Source organism: Rhinatrema bivittatum, chromosome 1, assembly GCF_901001135.1.
Source record: "Rhinatrema bivittatum chromosome 1, aRhiBiv1.1, whole genome shotgun sequence".
Classification (NCBI taxonomy): domain Eukaryota; kingdom Metazoa; phylum Chordata; class Amphibia; order Gymnophiona; family Rhinatrematidae; genus Rhinatrema; species Rhinatrema bivittatum.
In genome coordinates this window covers 758,692,315-758,713,988 of record NC_042615.1, presented here as the reverse complement: position 1 = coordinate 758,713,988, position 21,674 = coordinate 758,692,315, and the positions used below count along the sequence as shown (strand labels likewise).

At 42.9% G+C, this 21,674-nt stretch overlaps 1 protein-coding gene across 5 annotated transcripts in view; it reads right to left on the bottom strand.

Annotated features, from left to right (window-relative positions):
• ADAMTS12 (ADAM metallopeptidase with thrombospondin type 1 motif 12) overlaps nucleotides 1–21,674 on the bottom strand; it is a 1,111,988-nt gene that overhangs the window by 456,806 nt on the left and 633,508 nt on the right. For all 5 annotated transcript variants that reach the window (XM_029579144.1, XM_029579126.1, XM_029579135.1 and 2 more), the window contains exon 13: nucleotides 12,586–12,755. In XM_029579144.1, coding sequence (XP_029435004.1) covers nucleotides 12,586–12,755 — 170 coding nt within the window. The remainder of the gene's footprint in view (nucleotides 1–12,585; nucleotides 12,756–21,674) is intronic.

The window sequence follows — 21,674 nt, the reverse complement described above, 5'->3', positions numbered from 1 at the left end:
GTAAACACAGGAACAAAGAATTATTTTAGTCTTCCTTAAGTGCCCCTTTAGCCCTTTAATCATCTAATGGTCCAACTGACTCCCTTGCAGACTTTCTGCTAAGGATATATTTTTAAAAGTTTTTATTATGAGTTTTTGCCTCTATGGCCAACTTCTTTTGAAATTCTCTCTTAGCCTGTCTTATCAATGTCTTACATTTAACTTGCCAACGCTTATGCTTTATCTGATTTTCTTCTCATGGATCTTTCTTCCAATTTTCAAATGAAGATCTTTTGGTTAAAATAGCATCTTTCACCTCACTTTTTAATCACGCCAGTAATTGTTTGGTCTTCCTTCCACCTTTCTTAATGCATGGAATACATCTTGACTATGCTTCTAAGATAGTATTTTTTTAACAATGGCCACTCTGTTACACACTCTTAACCTTTTTAGCTGCACCTTTCAGTTTTTTTTTTTAACTATTTTTCTCATTTTATCAAAGTTTTATTTTTGAAAGTTTAGTGCTAGAGCCGTGGATTTACTTACTTACCCCCTGCCAGACATTAATTCAAATTTGATCATATTATAATCATTATTTACAAGCGATCCCACCACCGTTACTTTTCTCACCATATCCTGTGCTCCACTGAGAATTAGATCTAAAATTTCTCCCTCTCTTGTTGGTTCCTGAACCAATTGCTCCATAAAACTATCATTTATTCCATCCAGGAACTTTATCTCTCTAGCGTTTCCTGATGTTACATTTACCCAGTCAATATTGGGGTAATTGAAATCTAAATATACAATATTCTTCAAACAACTGTACAACAAATAGTATAACCTCGAAAAAAACATTGTAACAAGGATTTAATTAGATAGGTATCAACACTTAAACTGTAATGTTTACATTTGCATATCACATTTATAGTTTAGGGACCTTCATAACATCCATGCCGCCACACCTCCAGCCCCGCCTCGGACCGTTGCCACGCCCCGGCCCCGCCCCCAGCCCACTAATTTTGGAAAGCCCAGGGACATACGCTCGTTCCGGGGCTTGCACGCGCTGCCGAACCTATGCAAAATAGGATCGGCGCACGCAGGGGTAGGTTTTCGGGGGTTACGCACGTAACCCTTTGAAAATCTACCCCAGTGTGCGCAAGGCCCGGCCACGTGTGTACACCCCGAAATTTAAGTGCATAGCCCTTTGAAAATTTACTTGTAAGAGGTTTGTATGTTTGTTTTTCCCTCCTACCCATCCCTAGCTTATCTTTGATTTATAGGCAGGAGACACTTTTATTTAAAAAAAATAATAACCAACCTTTTAACTTAAAGTCAGGATTTCCCCAGGCCTTATCAAGAGTTTAATCATCTAATTTTAGATCACTACTAGATAAATAGTGAATATATTAATACTTTTAAAGGACTCTAATTGTTAGCATTCCAACTCCCATAACAACCTTAACTTAACTAGGATCTGAACAAAATTTAGATGAAGGCAGCTGTTCAGCAGAAAGAGGGGGGGCCTTCCAAACTTTTCATTCTTTTGCATCAAGTGTCACATGTATGATTTTTTTACCCGCAGGTGAGAGGTTGTATGTGTGCACCTGGTGCAAAGAATTCCTGTCTCTCAGAGAATTAGTCCAATCTCTGGAGGCTAGAGTAGCAGACCTGGAGGAGTTGAGGCAGACAGAGAGGTATATAGATGGACTGAATCAAATCACGGTGAACCTAGAAGATGTGGTAGGCCTGATTGACAAACTGAAGAGTAGTAAATCACCTGGACCGGATGGTATACACCCCAGAGTTCTGAAGGAACTAAAAAATGAAATTTCAGACCTATTAGTAAAAATGTGTAACTTTTCATTAAAATCATCCATTGTACCTGAAGACTGAAGGATAGCAAATGTAACCCCAATATTTAAGAAGGGCTCCAGGGGCGATCCGGGAAACTACAGACCGGTTAGCCTGACTTCAATGCCAGGAAAAATAGTGGAAAGTGTTCTAAACATCAAAATCACAGAACATATAGAAAGACATGGTTTAATGGAACAAAGTCAGCATGGCTTTACCCAGGGCAAGTCTTGCCTCACAAATCTGCTTCACTTTTTTGAAGGAGTTAATAAACATGTGGATAAAGGTGAACCGGTAGATATAGTATACTTGGATTTTCAGAAGGCGTTTGACAAAGTTCCTCATGAGAGGCTTCTAGGAAAAGCTAAAAGTCATGGGATAGGTGGCGATGTCCTTTCGTGGATTGCAAACTGGCTAAAAGACAGGAAACAGAGAGTAGGATTAAATGGGCAATTATCTCAGTGGAAGGGAGTGGAGTGCCTCAGGGATCTGTATTGGGACCCTTAATTTTCAATATATTTATAAATGATCTGGAAAGAAATACGACGAGTGAGATAATCACATTTGCAGATGACACAAAATTGTTCAGAGTAGTTAAATCACAAGCAGATTGTGATAAATTGCAGGAAGACCTTGTGAGATTGGAAAATTGGGCATCCAAATGGCAGATGAAATTTAATGTGGATAAGTGCAAGGTGAAGCATATAGGGAAAAATAACCCATTCTGTAATTACACAATGTTGGGTTCCATATTAGGTGCTACAACCCAAGAAAGAGATCTAGGTGTCATAGTGGATAACACATTGAAATTGTCGGTACAGTGTGCTGCGGCAGTCAAAAAAACAAACAGAATGTTGGGAATTATTAGAAAGGGAATAATTGTTGGGAGGTGAATATCAAGGTTTTTGATAATAAATTCAGTTAGTAGAGATGGGTTATTCTCAAGTATGCTGGGGGGGGAGTAGATCAGGCAGATTTGAAGATCCTTAGATTTGAAAAGGCCAGTCTCCATTTTGGAGGAAGGGGAAGTAGTTTGAACTGTAAGGTTAAATTTCTTTTTGGCAGCCAGGAGAATACCTCCACCTTTCTTTTTGATCCTTGGAATGGAGAAAACATTGTACGTGTCAGTGGGAAGTTGATTTATTATGGCTGTGTCAGTGTCTTTTAGCCATGATTCAGTGATCGCACATATATCTGGCTTTTCATCTGTGAGGATATCGTTTAGTAGGGTGATCTTTTTTAGAAGAGATTGTGTATTTAATAGAAGGATGGAGAAAGTTATTAGACCTAACATTTGAGTGATAGGTGCTACCATAATAGGTGTTAATGTTCTGGTTAATGAGGAGTGTTGGAGAAATCTAGCCGGTTTATAATTCACGTTGAAGTGTTTGATAGTGGGAATGTGGCGAGATAACATTTCTGATTGGTGCATTATTTAATGGTACTGAGTGAATAGGCGAGAAGTAGGGGCAAGCTCTTTTATTGCTGTAGGTCCAGAAATTGAAAGACTTTAGACGAGCAGGAAGTCTTTGATAGCAGCGTGGTCAGATAAGGAAAGCCACTGGAGAAAGGAGAAGAAGAAAAAATAGTAGTCCTGAAGTTAGTCAGTAGGTTAGGGATTTGGGTCAAAGTGAAGCTTGCTGGAGTGTGTCTGTGGTTGAGAGAGGTCCGAGTGAAGCTTGCTGGAGTGTGTCTGTGGTTGAGAGAGGTCCGAGTGAAGCTTGCTGGAGTGTGTCTGTGGTTGAGAGAGGTCCGAGTGAAGCTTGCTGGAGTGTGTCTGTGGTTGAGAGAGGTCCGAGTGAAGCTTGCTAGAGTGTGTCTGTGGTTGAGAGAGGTCCGAGTGAAGCTTGCTGGAGTGTGTCTGTGGTTGAGAGAGGTCCGAGTGAAGCTTGCTGGAGTGTGTCTGTGGTTGAGAGGGTACCGAGTGACTGAAGAGGTGATATAATTGTGAAATTAGAGTTATGAGCAAAAACAAAACAAAAAAAAAAACAAAGGATTTTTTTTTCTTTTCTCCCCTTCTCTTCCCTTTCCTCTCTCCCTTCCTTCCTTTAGTATATTTTGTTTAAATTCTTCACAAACTCAGTGGCTGCACGAAGGGGCGCACAAAGGGGCCAGCCCCTTTGTTGCGCTCCTTCGGCGCGCGACGCAGGCGGCGCGGCGCCAGCAGTTCAGGCAATTTAATTAAAAATTCAGAGATTCAAATCTCCCTCTCTGCTTTTAATTGGCTAATAGTTGGTGATAATAATAATTGGTGGGAGGGTCCAGGAGACGTAGTCACACTGATGGGCGGCACGGCTGGCAGGCAGGCAGCGTGATCGGAGGCTGGGCTCGCCGGGGGCAAGGGGAATATGAAGGCCTTACCCCGACAGGTCTGGGCGCCGATCGCACAGGCCTTTCTCCCCAGGAGCTTCGCAGCAGCGGCTGAGCGGCAGAGCGGCTAAAGCAGCAGAGGTCCGAGTTGAAAGGGACACGGCGCCAGCAGTTCAGGAAATTTAAGTACGATTTAGAATTTTAAATCTCCCTCTCTACTTTTTAATTGGCTGCTATCTGTTGGTGGGAGGGTCCAGGAGACGGAGTCGCGCTGATGGGCGGCACGGCTGGCAGGCAGGCAGCGTGATCGGAGGCTGGGCTCGCCGGGGGCAAGGGGAATATGAAGGCCTTACCCCGACGGGTCTGGGCGCCGATCGCGCAGGCCTTTCTCCCCAGGAGCTTCGCAGCAGCGGCTGAGCGGCAGAGCGGCTAAAGCAGCAGAGGTCCGAGTTGAAAGGGACACGGCGCCAGCAGTTCAGGAAATTTAAGTACGATTTAGAATTTTAAATCTCCCTCTCTACTTTTTAATTGGCTGCTATCTGTTGGTGGGAGGGTCCAGGAGACGGAGTCGCGCTGATGGGCGGCACGGCTGGCAGGCAGGCAGCGTGATCGGAGGCTGGACTCGCCGGGGGCAAGGGGAATATGAAGGCCTTACCCCGACGGGTCTGGGCGCCGATCGCACAGGCCTTTCTCCCCAGGAGCTTCGCAGCAGCGGCTGAGCGGCAGAGCGGCTAAAGCAGCAGAGGTCCGAGTTGAAAGGGCTTATCAACTTATAAACTTATCAACTTGGATAAACCAAGTTTATCCAGGATAAACTTGGTTTATCCTGGATGCCTCCCAGTCAGAACATCCAGGGAATAGCATAAAGCCACAACTAGTTATAGCAAAAAATATTAAGCCTTGAACTAAACAAAATGATGTAGCCTATCATTAAAATCATCTGTTGTACCTGAAGACTGAAAGGCCAATGTAACCTCAATATTTAAAATGGGCTCCATGGGCGTGCCTGAATTCAGTGCCGGGCAAAATCATGGAAACTATTATAAAGAATATAATCACAGAACATTTAGATAGACATGGTTTAATGGGACACAGCCAGCATGGATTTACCCAAGGGAAGTCTTGCCTCACAAATCTCCTACATTTTTTTGAAGGAGTGAATAAACGTGGACAAAGGTGAACCGATAGATCTGGTGTATTTGGATTTTCAGAAGGCGTTTGACAAAGTCCCTCATGAGAGGCTTCTAATAAAACTAAAAAGCAATGGGATAGGAGGCAATGTCCATTTGTGGATTACAAGCTGGTTAAAAAACAGGAAACAGGGAGTAGGATTAAATGGTGTGTTTTCAAAGTGAAAAAAGATAAACAGTGGAGTGCCTCAAGGATCTGTACTTGGATTGGTGCTTTTTAATATATTTATAAATGATGTGGAAAGGGGTATGATGAGTGAGGTGATCAAATTAGCGGATGAGAACAAATTATGCAGAGTAGTTAAATCTCAAGCAGATTGTGATAAACTGCAGGAGAACCTTGTGAGGCTGTACGATTGGGTGTTCAAATGGCAGATGAAATCTAATGTGGACATGTGCATGGTGATGCATATACGGAACAATAACACTTGCTATAGCTACACAATGTTAGGCTCCATATTAGGAATTACTACCCAGGAAAGAAATCCAGGCATCATAGTGGATAATACATTGAAAATGTTAGCTCAGTGTGCAGTGGTGATCAAAAAAGCAAACAGAATGTTAGGAATTATTGGGAAGGGAATGGCGAATAAAACGGTAGATATCATAATGCCTCTGTATTGCTCCATGGTGATACCACACCTTGAGTACTGCATGCAATTCTTGTCGCCGCATCTCAAAAATATATACTTGCACTGGAGAACTACAAAAATGGGTGACCCACATGATAAAGGGGATGGAACAGCTCCCCTATGAGCAAAGGCTAAAGAGGATAGGGCTGCTTAGTTTGGAGAAGAGACGACTGAGAGGGATATGATAGAAGTCTACAAAATCATGAAAGGCTTGAACAGGTAAATGTAAATTGGTTGTTTACTCTCTCAGACACTAAAAGGATTAGAGGGCACTCCATGAAGTTGGCAAGTAGCTCATTTAAAACAAATCAGAGAACATCCTTTTTCACTCAATGCATAATTAAGCTCTGAAATTCATTGCCAGAGGATGTAGTTATGGCAGTTAGTGTAACTGGGTTTATAAAAGGTTTGGATAAGTTCCTAGAAGAGAAGTCCATAAACTGCTATTAATCAATAAGGAATAGTAGCTTGGGATCTATTTAATGTTTGGCTACTTGCCAAGCACTTGTAACTTGTATTGGCCACTGTTAGAAACAAATGTTGGGCTTGATGGACCTTTGGTCTGACCCAGATAGATAAGCATATAAATTCCCATATTCAACCCAACACCAACTCTTCCCCCCACCCCTATTTTACCAGAACTTTCAACCTCCGTCCTACCACTGCCTTCCATATTAGTCCTAAAAGTGCCCAGAATCTATTAAAGTAGAGGCCTCTACCACCTTCACTGGTAGACCATTTCAAGTCTTGTCACCTTTCTAGGATGTATTTCACCATATCTTCGGCTCAGGTGTGGACAGGATAGACCCGGCCTCTAGGAGGCATCTTTCCCATGAGTAAATCAATTGGGCAGTCATATGATCTGTGAGGGGGCAGGGTCTCTACCTGCTGTTTGCTAAAGACATCGGAAAAGGTTGCATACTTAGGGGGAAGACCCAGAAGGCCTGGAGTGATTGTCTGAACCACAGTGACTGGTGGAAGGACCTGAGAGGGACAATGTTCTTTGCAAGATGGGCTCCGGCAGGTGATTTGTAGTGTTCCCCAATTTATAGAGGGGTTGTGAGCATGATCTAGGACAGTTCAAGGATGACAGGGTTGACTGCCCTGGGTAACACATAAAAGAAAATAGTTTCCCGATGCAGCAGGTCGGTCTGAAGTATGAGAAGTAAGCCAACTACTGTCAGGCATCCAGGCAGAAGTTCACCATATTCAGAGGATATGGTGAGTGCTTTGTCTAACATGGTAGTAGGGATGTTATATTAGTGAACCAGAGACTTCTATAAAATTACCTCCAGCTCCAGAATCCAAGAAGGCCTCTGTTTACACCTCAGTATCCCAGAGATGAGAGAGATGGGCACCAACAACTGAGAAGAGAAGGAAGGTCGATTTAGGGTTGCCACTCCAACCAACCATAGGCTTGGAAGTTTCCCAGTTTTTCAGGGCAGTGATGAGCAAAATGCCCCTGTCCTGTACAGTAGAAGCAGAGGTTGAGCCATCTACAACTCTATTTCTCTTCCTCGGTAAGGCAAGATCTGCCCAATTGCATGGATTCCTCCAAGGAGCTGGGAGTTGCAGAGTCAGCAGGAGGAACCAAGGGCTGCTGAAATTTAGGAGCCAACCGGAATGATTGACGGGATGCCCCTCTTTCTTGGGTACACCCCTGAAAGTGCAGATCCACCTGGATAGCCAGGGCAATGAGATCTTCCAGTGTGGCAGATATATCCTGGCCTGCTAATTAATATTTTATGTGCTCTGCCAATTCCTACCAAAAGATGGCCATCAGACTATCTTCACCCCAGTGGAGTTCAGAAGCCAAGGTGCAAACTGTATGGCTTAGTTGCCCATAGTATGATTGCCTTGCTGAATCTGGAATAACTCCATGGCTACAGACAAAGCCCGATCTGGCTCTTCAAAAATGAGTCAAAATAGATGGGGGAAGTTGTCTAGGTTCCCAATTAAAGGTTCGTCTCACTCCCAGAGCAAGGATGCTCAGACTAGGGCCAGGCCAGCTAGTAGAGTCAGAATATAGTTCACCATTGTGTGATCCTAAGGGAAGTTGGCCGCTTGAGGCTCAAAATTCATCTTGTAATGGTTAATGAACCCCGTGCATCCCTTGGGGTCACCGTCATGCCTTGGAGGTGGTAGAATATGTGGCATGGGTCCTGGGACAGGAGTGGGTACAGCTGGAAGAGGTTCCACAGGGGCTGGGACTGGTGCCAGTGTTGGTACTCAAGAATGTATAGTGTCTATGTATATGGCAAGGTCCTGGAGCAACCCAGTTATTTGCTTGAGCTGTTCTTGTTGCTGGACTCAGTGGGCCAAACCAGTTATGGCCTGAACTGCACGCGGATCCACCGAGCTCATGGCCTCAGGAAACAATCAAGTTACTGAGCCCTTGTGTTGTGGTGTGGTTGACTCAGCCTAGTATGTGAACCTAATAGGCCCACACTGACAGCTGGTGGACATGCCTTACTGGGAGTGAACAGAAGCTTCCCCTATACCAGCCCTGTTCCCTTCAGGTTGATTCCTTGGGTTCCAGGGGCCAACATGACCCTAGACAGGTATCCCTTTAGGAAAGGCAGAGAGAGAGTCCAGACATGGGCGGAGGTCAGGGCAGGCTGAAATCAGATAGTAACCAGGTCCAGGCTGAGGGTCAGGATAGGCAGTGGGCAGAAAGTGGTCAGGGTCTGTAGCAGAGGTCAGTATAAAGTAGCAGGCAAGAGCATGATCTGAGTCCATAGTAGAAATCAATATCAGACGAGCAGAACCAGGTGAGCAGATGACAAAGACAGGACAGACAAGAAGGACCAAGACATATTAGAAGCTACCACCCAAGAAAGAGATCTAGGTGTCATAGTGGATAATACATTGAAATTGTCGGTACAGTGTGCTGCGGCAGTCAAAAAAGCAAACAGAATGTTGGGAATTATTAGAAAGGGAATGGTGAATAAAACGGAAAATGTCATAATGCCTCTGTATCGCTCCATGGTGAGACCGCACCTTGAATACTGTGTACAATTCTGGTCGCCGCATCTCAAAAAAGATATAATTGCAATGGAGAAGGTACAGAGAAGGGCTACCCAAAATGATAAGGGGAATGGAACAACTCCCCTATGAGGAAAGACTAAAGAGGTTAGGACTTTTCAGCTTGGAGAAGAGACGACTGAGGGGGGATATGATAGAGATGTTTAAAATCATGAGAGGTCTAGAACGGGTAGATGTGAATCGGATATTTACTCTTTCGGATAATAAAAAGAGTAGCACTCCATGAAGTTAGCATGGGGCACATTTAAAACAAATCGGAGAAAGTTCTTTTTTACTCAACGCACAATTAAACTCTGGAATTTGTTGCCAGAGGATGTGGTTAGTGCAGTTAGTATAGCTGTGTTTAAAAAAGGATTGGATAAGTTCTTGGAGGAGAAGTCCATTACCTGCTATTAAGTTCACTTAGAGAATAGCCACTGCCATTAGCAATGGTAACGTGGAATAGACTTTTTTTGGGTACTTGCCAGGTTCTTATGGCCTGGATTGGCCACTGTTGGAAACAGGATGCTGGACTTGATGGACCCTTGGTCTGACCAGTATGGCATTTTCTTATGTTCTTCTTAATTTTAAAGTGGACTTATGCATGCAAGTCCACTTTGAAAATTGGTATTACTTCTGTGCATATTTGCCTGCTAACGTGTGATGTTACAAAATTTGCCTCTTTATGGGCAGACCTACATATTGAGTAGGTGTTTCTTAATAATAAAACAAATAAATGGTCCGACAGATATAGACTGATATAAGCATAAGTGATTAACAAAAGAGCTGCTAATCAGCTGCTAAATCAGCTAAATCTGCATCAACAACTTTATTTTTCCATGTGCACATTGGTGAGATAATGAAATGGAAGAGCTGATTGGAGGAAGAAGATCAGCCTGATGTAAAACCTCTGCTGAGAATCTTGTATGCTCTTACACATGTTGGTAGAAAACCAGTGAGGAAAACAAAAACTGATTTGAATAAGATGTGATATCCTACAAGCAGTAAAGCTTCTACAAATGGTGGCCGGAAAACATCCTTTCAATGTGGACAGGAATGACTAGGTAGCCTGGATAGGTTACTAGTTCTTTTTCTACTATCATCTACTTTGTTACTAAAACAAAACCAATTATTCAAATTAATCATATAAAGAAAGAGAAATAATTCAGGACAGTATTCAACCTCGAAACACAAAATGAAAAGTCAGATGAATGAGCATGTGTTCATAAACCAACACTTCCTAAAATAGCAAGGGATCATTAATAATTAAATCCTCATTTTAGAAGAAAGAACAAGAGGAAATATACATTGATTACATCCAGTGAAGTAATGTTAAAGAAATTATCCATGTAACAATTAACATCACATATATAATTAATCCAAACAAGTACTGGAAGAAACAAAAGCAATATGGAACTCTTCCAAATGTAATAAAACTTATGAGCTTATTGGCATCATCTTCATTTAATTAACAAACTACTGTAGCTGATTATGAACTTGATGACGCTTGAACTTTTATATCTGTCATGAATTTGGACTAATGGACTGATGAGCTAAGTAATTAATTTTTTTTGCATTAACATGATTCAATAAAACTATTTTGTTCATAATTAATGTTCTAATGAAACTAATTAATTAGAACTGCGGAACTCATTCATTAACAGTTTAATGTTGATCTTGTTGTATTGTTGCAATACATGTTTAAATTAATTATTTGATGTGAATGACAGCATGGAGATTTTCATTAGCATTAATTCACTGGATAAACTGACTACATTTGTTTACTGCTACTACTATTACTACTACTACTAGTATTTCTTATCATTTCTACAGTTCCACTAGAGGTCCACAGTATTCCATAGGTACACATAAGAAATAGATCATTCTCCATGGAGCTTACATATGGGTCAATTTTCAAAAGATTTATCCAGTAAACTTTGGAAGTTAGCTGGATAAATCAGACTGGATAGAAATTCCTCTTCCTGAATGGTTACATTTCTGTACATAAAATCTCAAGTTGCAGAAATTTAGCTGTCAGAAAATACACACAACCAGAAGTCTTCCTGGGGTTAGCTGGTCAGTACAGATTTTGAGTGTTAACTGACTAAATCTGACTGCACATCTGCAGTCATAGGTCATAGGTCTAGCCAGTCATACTTTGTCTGGCATGATTTAGATGTATTTTCAGTCACATGTGGACTTAGTTGGATATGGCTGAAAATCCGGATAAAGAGAGCCAGATAAAATTACTCAGTTATCTTACCTGCTGAGCAGTTATTAGAAAATCCAATCCATAGGTTTCTGGAAATGTATTTATTACGGTATATGGTTAAAATTGTCTAGGATTTGATCGGGAAGAGCCAGGATTTAAGATTTGAAAGCAACTTCAAAAAGATGGGTCTTTAATATTTCATTGTTTTTCTTTCTTTCAAAATTAGGTTTTAATTATTAATGCTCCTTTACTATTATAAGCACTTTCTCATTTTTTGCCTTTTAATTTGATATTATTATCCTCACATACTAGATTCATCAAAATGCTATAATACTGCTCGTCAATACCTCACCTCGATCTATTATCTGGCCCTTCTACAGGCATATAAATAGTTGAATACTGTGAAGCCTTTATAGACATTCCCTCTCTCTCTATCTCTCCCCACCCCCACCCCAAGCCCTGAAATGTGAAATTTATCACAAATTTTGTTATGGCCGTTCAGTGATCTCACACATCTTAACACCAGGAAAAAAGGTGTAGTTATTTCGGTGTTAAACTGTGCAATACTGTCTCTCATTTTCATTAATCCCACCCAAACTCCTCCCTAATCCTGCCCCTTCAAAAATTTGCATTCGGGCCATGCGATACTACTATTATCACATGCGTTAAGGCGTTAACGCCATACCACATTTTGATGAATGACCCTGTGAAATTGTTCAGATCAATGCAGACATGCATGGCAGCAAACCCTATGAGGAAAGACTGAAGAGGTTAGGACTTTTCAGCTTGGAGAAGAGACGGCTGAAGGGGGATATGATAGAGGTGTTTAAAATCATGAGAAGTCTAGAACAGGTAGATGTGAATCGGTTATTTACTCTTTTGGATAATAGAAAGACTAGGGGGCACTCCATGAAGTTAGCATGGGGCACATTTAAAACTAATCGGTGAAAGTTCTTTTTTACTCAGCGCACAATTAAACTCTGGAATTTGTTGCCAGAGGATGTGGTTAGTGCAGTTAGTATAGCTAAGTTTAAAAGGGGATTGGATGAGTTCTTGGAGGAGAGGTCCATTGCCTGCTATTGATTGGGTTGGCTTGGAGAATAGCCACTGCTATTACTGGCAATGGTAACATGGAATAGACTTAGTTTTTGGGTACTTGCCAGGTTCTTATGGCCTGGATTGGCCACTGTTGGAAACAGGATGCTGGGCTTGATGGACCCTTGGTCTGACCCAGTATGGCATGTTCTTATGTAAAGGTTTCAGATGCTGATTTGTGCATTCCCATACCCATGTCCTTTTTAAAATAATTTTATTCTACCCAGTTGTTACCTGTAGAGATGATGAGGTCAATCATAGCTCATGTGTGTCCATCACCTTAGTTTCATACCTGGATTGGGAATTGGAATCCACTGGTATAGCTCATTCTTATAGGGAACAGTGTCAAATTCACTGCACTGCATTTGCCGAAAGGTTGGCATCTCATTGAGACACGGAAGGATTTCACACATTCGATAGCGTTTTCTCTCTCCAGTGCAGTACTTTCCACCAAACTGAGGTCTAAAGAAAAAATTCAGAATTTTGAAATTTAGAAATATAATTGTTACTTTTGTAAGAGCAGTTTCTTGTTACTACATCCATAAAATTGAAACAGCATCCGATACATATAGAGAAATCTCTTTTATACATTTGGCAAAAATTAAAATAGAAGGAAATGATGAATCATTAAATATATGGTACTGTTTAAACCTGAAAAAGACATAGCAATTGCAATCACAAAGCCTGCTGAAAATACATGTATTTGATTGTGAGAGGGTGTGATGGGGTGTATAAGCTCATTCATAAAGTAGCTCACTAAAAACCCAGGGAAAAGTTAAAGCAGGCATTGGATCAGGGAACTGATACATCAGCTCAAGGAGGACCATATTATTTAGGAGGATTCATTTATGCCAGTCGCATAATTCAGCAGGGTCATTGCAATCCCCGACACAACCAGGTGTGCATATCGTGTATTTGCACGGGGCGGCACACCTGGGGGAGTGGCGGGCCAGTGGCAACAGGATGTTGTGGAATCGCTGAGGGCTGTTCCATTTCTGAGGAAATGTGTGCCCCTGGGCCTCGACGCAGCCATAGAGGAGCTCTGCAAGCGTCGAGGCAGGTGAAGAGTGTCCAAGTTAGGCTGGTATTACTAGAAGTACTGGAAGTAGCGCCCTAACCTCTGCCGAACCTGTACGCAGCAAAAGAGACCCAACAATGCAATGTTGGTCTCTGGAGTAGTCCTCTAACCACTCGATAGCCCTTTCGGACCTACATAAGAACATAAGAACATAAGAAAATGCCATACTGGGTCAGACCAAGGGTCCATCAAGCCCAGCATCCTGTTTCCAACAGTGGCCAATCCAGGCCATAAGAACCTGGCAAGTACCCAAAAACTAAGTTTATTCCATGTTATCATTGCTAATGGCAGTGGCTATTCTCTAAGTGAACTTAATAGCAGGTAATGGACTTCTCCTCCAAGAACTTATCCAATCCTTTATTAAACACCGTTATACTAACTGCACTAACCACATCCTCTGGGAACAAATTCCAGAGTTTAAATGTGCGTTGAGTAAAAAAGAACTTTTTCCGATTAGTTTTAAATGTGCCACATGCTAACTTCATGGAGTGCCCCCTAGTCTTTCTACTATCTGAAAGAGTAAATAACCGATTCACATCTACCTGTTCTAGACCTCTCATAATTTTAAACATCTCTATCATATCCCCCCTCAGCCGTCTCTTCTCCAAGCTGAAAAGTCCTAACCTCTTTAGACTTTCCTCATAGGGGAGCTGTTCCATTCCCCTTATCATTTTGGTAGCCCTTCTCTGTACCTTCTCCATCGCAATTATATCTTTTTTGAGATGCGGCGACCAGAATTGTACACAGTATTCAAGGTGCGGTCTCACCATGGAGCGATACAGAGGCATTATGACATTTTCCGTTTTATTCACCAATCCCTTTCTAATAATTCCCAACATTCTGTTTGCTTTTTTGACTGCTGCAGCACACTGAAACGACAATTTCAATGTGTTATCCACTATGACGCCTAGATCTCTTTCTTGGGTTGTAGCACCTAATATGGAACCCAATATTGTGTAATTATAGCATGGGTTATTTTTCCCTATATGCATCACCTTGCACTTATCCACATTAAATTTCATCTGCCATTTGGATGCCCAATTTTCCAGTCTCACAAGGTCTTCCTGCAATTTATCACAATCTGCTTGTGATTTTACTCTGAACAATTTTGTGTCATCTGCAAATTTGATTATCTCACTCGTCATATTTCTTTCCAGATAGTTTATAAATATATTGAAAAGTAAGGGTTCCAATACAGATCCCTGAGGCACAGGAGCAGCAACTGCGACAGGATAGACAGTGGTTGAAGGATGAAGACATCAAACGAAGACACAGGATACGTTGGGGCTTCATGGAGATGATGACGAAATGCAGGTTGATTGAAGAGAATGAATCAATGAACAGAGTTGATGAAGAAGAACTGAGACTAACTCAGAGTTGCAAGAGAACAACTCCGACAGAGTCACAAACCACCATACTGAATAGGTACTGCCACATTACGCGCCCTATTCAGCCAATGACCATGCCGGCAGGCGCGCCCTACACAGCCAGTCAGGACTGGTTGCGGACCATGCAGTGGTTCCTCACACAGGTTGACAGAAGAATCCAACGAAGACTCAGACGAGGCCTGCACCGAGGTGCGCCATGCACAGCCAATCAAGGCCAGGCATGCGGACGTCAATGGAATAAGGATTAGTGAGAGTCCAAACACATAGAAGCAGACGAAAGGGACTCTGAAGGTCCGGTAGGAGAAGAAATTCAGGATCCAAGGACTCGGAGGACCTAACTCTGCGTGGAGCTTGAGTGGACTCGGATTAAGGACCTGAGTCTAAAAGCTCAATGAGGGAGCGGGTACAATAAAAGCTGGAACCCTCTGGAGGCTTAAGCTGTCGTAGCGGAGATGATCCAAAGTTGAGAAGAACAGGATGAAAATATCTGGAGACGAGGACATTGGAAGATGAAGAGAAGCCAGGAGATCTGAAGAACACTAGCAGATCCAATGGGACGGATGAAGGAGACATCAGGACTACTGGAACTGACAAAACGAGAGATCATGATGAAGACAAGACAAAGACCATGGACGAAGAACATCTGGAGAAAGACACGGGATCCCAGGAGGAACAGAGTGCCAACGAGAAGCTGGAAATGAAGAGAAGTCCTAAGGAGGACTGGCTCCTTGCGAAGGCAAGGTGGAAGTGAAGCCAGGCCCTTTTTATAGGGCTGAAGAGGAGTCTCCCTTGATGACATCAGAGATGCACCACTCCCTGGCTTTACCTTTAAGACAGGAGAGGAGGCACGGCTTCGCCCCTTAGGAAGAAGGGGCAGGACCTTGGAGAGCGGCGTCCCTGCCACTGAAGATGCTAAAGAGTGCAGGAGCAAGAACCAGGTCGCAGGGTAGGCCCCGGGATGGACGGCGGCTTCCCTAACACGAAGGGTGGACCAGAGGCAGCTTCAAGGCACAGGCAAGCCTGGGGATGACAGGCCATGCCCACGGAGGGCACAAGGTAACTTCAGCGGCCTCCGGGCCGCAAGGGCTGTGCATGGGCAGTTCCAGCCGCATGGGAAGCGGGTTGGCGGCCTCCGGGCTGTGCTGGATGAAGTAGCGCAGCTCCAGCTGCGTAAGGAGCATGTCCATGGCCTTCGGGCTACAAGGGCTGAATGGGGCCGGCTCCAGTGTTGTGTCCATCGGTCTCAGACGGATTCACCCATCATGCCTCACCTCTATTTCAGCTTTCTCCACCAGCCTTGGGAGAATGGAGTCTGTAGCGTCTCCTTGCCGCACCCTCTTGCTTCCCCAGAGCGGCTCTGGCGCGGCGTCCCGCCATGTTGACCTGAGGTCTCCTAGGGTGCGGGCCTCTCGTCTTGTAGCAGTGTTGGCGTGAACCTCGGGGGCGTCCCCTTCGAGTGACATCACTGCTTCATATTCAAAAGGTTGCCCATTTGCTGACTCTCACTGAGTTAGCAACAGATTGGATTCGCTCCGGTCTGAAGCAGCTCTGCCACTTCTACTCTGCTGGAAGCTACCTTCACCCTCCGGGGTTCTACTAATCTGGGTACCCGCTCCACAGGGGCCCTTTGCTTATTTCCAGGTGCCTATCCTAATTATTTATTTATTTATTTATTTAAAATTTTTATATACCGGCATTCATGTTGCAAACACATCATGCCGGTTTACATATAACAGGGGTGTACAGTGAACAATTCAATAACCTATTTGTGTAGAAGGAAGCAGTTACAAATAACAAGGTAATAGAACTGGGAGGAGAGAAGAAAAGGGAGAGAATAACATTAGGTATAGGTATTTACATTAGTAATAACATTTTTACATATGGAAGTGGTAATCCACTTTGAACTGCCTAAAAAATAAATAAGCAGTATCCTGTTTCTAACAGTAGCCAACACAGGTCACAAGTACCTGGCGGGATCCCAAGGCTTAGATAGATTACAGGCTGTTTTATCCCAGGAATAAGGAGTGGATTTCTGCAATTCTACCAAACTGCTTTTAATTGCTAATAGCTTTCACCACATCCTCTGGCAAGGAATTCCAGAGCTTAATTATTAATTAGTCTTAAATGTGTCACCCAGTAACTTCATTGTGTGTCCCCTGGACTTTGTACTCTTTGAAAGAGTTAACAACTGATTCACGTTTACTCATTCTACTCCAGTCACTATTTCATAGATCTCTTTCATATCTCCATTTAATTACAGGTACTCGCTCCTCGAGGGCCTGTGTCTCTATCCTGGTGCTTGCTACCAATTCTTCAACCTGCTGGAACACTACCTATCAGCTACAGAGAGTGAGTACAACTTCTTCCAGTCTGTCCATCTACAGCTCCTCGCTGTCCATCTGCATCGGGCCCTACACCACCATTGTGGAACGGGTCTCCTCTGCCGAGAATTACAGACTGTTAATACCTATCCTCTCTCTACTGCTCATTGGAAACTCTATCTACTCAGCTACCAGGGAGTGTGTTATAACATCTGCCAGTCTGTCTCTCCTACAATGCCTTACTGGACATCTGCATCGGGGCCTTACACCACCATTGTGGGATGGGTCTCCTATGCCAAGGATCACAGACTGTTGCTATCTAATCTACTCTCTACTGCCACCTCTGGTGGACCACACTAGCTGTATAATAAAAGATATATTCTCTGTGTTTGTGTATCTGAGTCTAGCCCGGTGCTTCAGTTCCCTATGGGGCTCCTCCCCATAGAAGATACCATCACTGTTGCCCCTCATAATCCACCAAACACCTCGATATCATAACATCCAGCAGCATGGAGGAACACGTCGGCGGCCTCTGGGCCGCGCGATGTGCAGAAGTGTGGCTCGAGCCACGCTGAAGAAATGGCAGAGCAGGGGAAAAAGGTGAGAGACTGCCCAAACGGGGCAGAATGAGAGAGGCCACTGGAAGTCAAGCCACTGGCGTCTCAGCAGCTTAAAATGAGAGTCAGATATTCCTGTGCATTAAAGTTGTGCATGTCCTGCGCACAACTTTACCCATGGACCATGGTGGAGCTCATCCTATCACAGCTCAAAGACAACAGAAGGCCCTGTGTGTGAACAAGTGGGAACCTGTATGTGTCTGTGAGAGCCTGTGTCTGTGTGAGAGTATGTGTGCCTGTGAATGTGCCTGTGTGCTTATGTGTGTGTTTGTGTATGTTTGTGTGCCTGTGAGAGTCTATGTGTCACATATAGGCTTTCACAGGCATCCACAAACACACACATAATATATCTGTGAGGGAGAGGGAACCTGTGTATATGAGAGAGAGGGTGTGAGAGAATGAATGTGTTATTGTGCGTTTGAGAGAGACAATAAAATGTTTGTGGCCCTACCTTCCCCAATCCATGACGATCTCACAGTTTTAGTTTTTACCAATTCCTCTGGAAGGGCATTCCAGGCATCCACCACCCTCTCCATTAAGAAATACTTCCTGACATTGGTTCTGAGTCTTCCTTCCTGGAGTTTCAAATCGTGACCCCTAGTTCTACTGATTTTTTTCCAACGGAAAAGGTTTTTTCTTGACCATGGATCATTAAAACCTTTCAAGTGTCTGAAAGTCTGTATCATAACACTCCTGCTCCTCCTCTCCTCCAGGGTATACATATTTAGGTTCTTCAATCTCTCAATGTTTCTACTCTTTTAAAATATTTAATTTTTTTTTTTTTGTAATTTACTATTTATTCATTTTCAACATTTACAAATAATAAATATTGTACAATCATAGATTCGATTTCAAGTAAAACAATCAAAACATTCTTCTATCACAGATTTTCCTTCTAATACATCAAATCTACTTTTCAAAGAAATCCGTGGGGGATCTTATTATAAGCGGATTCATAGGAATTATACATAATTAATAATAATTATGGTGCACCAAGTGAATTTAGCATGGATCTCTATATGTGCCAATATACACATCAGGATTTATGAGATAGCTGGTTCTAAAAACCTTTGCAATTGACACGGCTCAAGAAAAATATGTTTTGAGTTCTGATGTCTGATAATTCATTTGCAAGGATACCTAAGGCTAAAACTAGCCCCCTCTCGCAACTACTTGTGGTAGAGTTAAAAAAAATTTCCGCTGTTCCTGTGTTATACGAGAGATGTCTGGATATATCCAGATTTTATTCCCATAATATAATTCAAAACGGTTCCGCATGAACCTTCTCATTATCATCTCTCTATCCACAGCAAATGTACATGATAGAAATAGCGTCAGCCTTGTCGATGGTTCTAATATCTGTGTCAAGTTCAGCTCATTTTCTTTCTCTTGCTTCAGATTATTCTCAGTCCTTCCTCTTTTCTCAGGAAAATAATAAACTCTGGGAATAACTGGTAGTCCTTCCACTGGAAATTTTAAAACTTTAAGCATATAGGGGCGGATTTTAAAACCCCTGCGCGCGCCTATTTTGCATAGGCTGCCGGCGTGTGTAAAGCCCTGGGACGCGCATAAATCCCGGGGCTTTCGAAACGGGGAGGGAGGGGGCGTGTCCGGGGGCGTTCCCGAAACGACGCGGCGTTTTGGGGGCATGCCGTGGCGTTTCGGGAGCGTGGTCGAGGCCTCCGGACCACGCCCCCGGGCCAGAGGACGGAGCGGGGCTGCCGGCGATGCGCGCAAAGTTAAGGGAGGCCGCTGTTCCCTCCGAGGCCGCTCCGAAATCGGAGCGGCCTCAGAGGGAACAGGCAGGCAGCGCTTGGCTCGGCACGCGCAGGTTGCACAAATGTGCACCCCCTTGCGCGCGCCGACCCCGGATTTTATAAGATACACGCGGCTACATGAGTATCTTATAAAATCTGGTGTACTTTTGTTCTCGCCGGTGGCGCGAACAAAAGTACTGGCACGCGTATTGTTTTAAAATCCGCCCAATAATTTTTAAGCATTTCACATGCTGAAATTCCTTTAAGAAATGGGAAATTAAGTATGCGTAAATTCAAATATTTTGTCTGGTTTTCAATATTTTCTAATCTTTTCAAGTTCACAACTTCCACTCTCAGGATTTCTAATTGTACTGTTTCCAGCTTCTCCACACATGTCTCAATTTGTTGTACTTTATTTGTTTGTAAACTCATTTCTTTCTCTATACTCAGAAACCTTTGATTGGACTCAAGTGTTATTTTTGTCAGGTTAAAGATTGCAGACTCAAGACCCTTCATAGCATACCAGAGGGAGTCCATAGTTATTACCTTAGGTTTTTCCATCGGAACTGGAACTTCCATAATAGTTTTCTGAGCGAGCAATTCTCTTCCTGCAGTGTTCCCTTGCACCATCTCCTGGATGGCCTCTAATTCCCCTTCTTCACTGCGCCTGGGAAAGCCCCCATTCCTAACTTTTTAAAATCAGAATTAAGTCCAATAGAAGAATACAGTCCTTGAGGATTTACCCCCACAAGCGCAGCATCAGGCGGAACAGGAGATTGGGGGGGGGGGGGGGGTTATTGGTAAGCCAGGACTCAGAATGATCTTCTCGGCCAACAATGCCGACACCCGCCGTCTGCATTTGTAGCGGCCTCCTCTACCGGCTTGTTCCTTGTTACTGCGGTAGTGAAAAAGACTCATTCCGGGTCTGACAATCCTCCGAAACTGGCGACGACAAAGCAATTACTTCTTTCAGCTTGGCTTTTCTCTTAGAGTGCGGCATCGTAAACAAGAACAAAATTCGAGGTATTTGGGGAGAGGTATTTGGAGGTATTTCTCCACCATTCACGCGGCGCTATCTTAGATTCCCCCCAAATATTTAATTTTTTTTTAGGGGAATAGAACATTTTTAAATTATTGAAATTTTTATTCATCAGATGTTTTGAAATATTTTATTGGTGTTTGGAAATTTTTGATATTTTATTCATTAATTGGTTTGAAATACAATTTTTATGAATATGATTTTAATATTATGATTGATGTTTTATATTTCTTGATTTTATTTGTTTTATGAAGAATAGTAATGTTTCTATTTTTCCATTTTTGCTTTGCATATAGAGACTGGCTTGTTGTGGGTTCCAGTTCACTTTTTCTCAGCAGATTCTGCTTATATTTTCTTATCTCTTTATTCTGTATTTGATCAGGATCTCTTTGTATTCTGCATATGTGACCGAGGTGAGATAGTTTGCTGGAACAGAATTTCTGTGTAGAGATCTATAGCAGCCTGATTTCCTAATAAGAATTTTATTGGTGTTCTAGGGCCTTGTGAAATATGTGTAGTGTTGTCTTTTCATATATAAGGCTGTTAAGGTTGTTTTGGTATGGGAGTTTTACTATATTGTAATGGTAATTCTGTTTATTCATGGCTTTCTGAGGGCCAAGCTCACACCCAACACACATAATAAAATGTATAATTCCATAGGAGTTCCAAGTGTCTTTTTTGCAGAGTTTTTTGGTTCGCACCACAGGAGTGCATGTAAATATAATATGAATGTTGTGATATTTTTGCCTCAGAAGACTACTTTAGAATGTTTTGTCATGTAAAATTTGTTATAAATGCATAATTTCATTGTGTGTGTATGTAAAGGGTATGGGAGTGTGCGTGTGGGTGGGTGGGTGGGGTGAATTCTGGAGTGGGTGCGGGTGTGTCAGTTTTGAAAAATATAGACTGGAAGAGGAAACTGGGCTTTATTTAATGGGCCCGGGACAGGGACAGAGACAATGACTGGGGGAGGGAGGGAGCAGCACAGTAATTGTTCGCACTGGTCCTGGGTCCCTGGGGTAGAGTTGTAAGAGACTGGTGATCAGGTCTCCTGCGAACAGGTACATCATAGCCCTAAGAGATTATCAAAGCAAACACATTGGGCCAGATTTTAAAACGTACGTGCGGGCATAGATTTGTTCGCGCAACCCGGCGCGAACAAATCTACGCCCGATTTTATA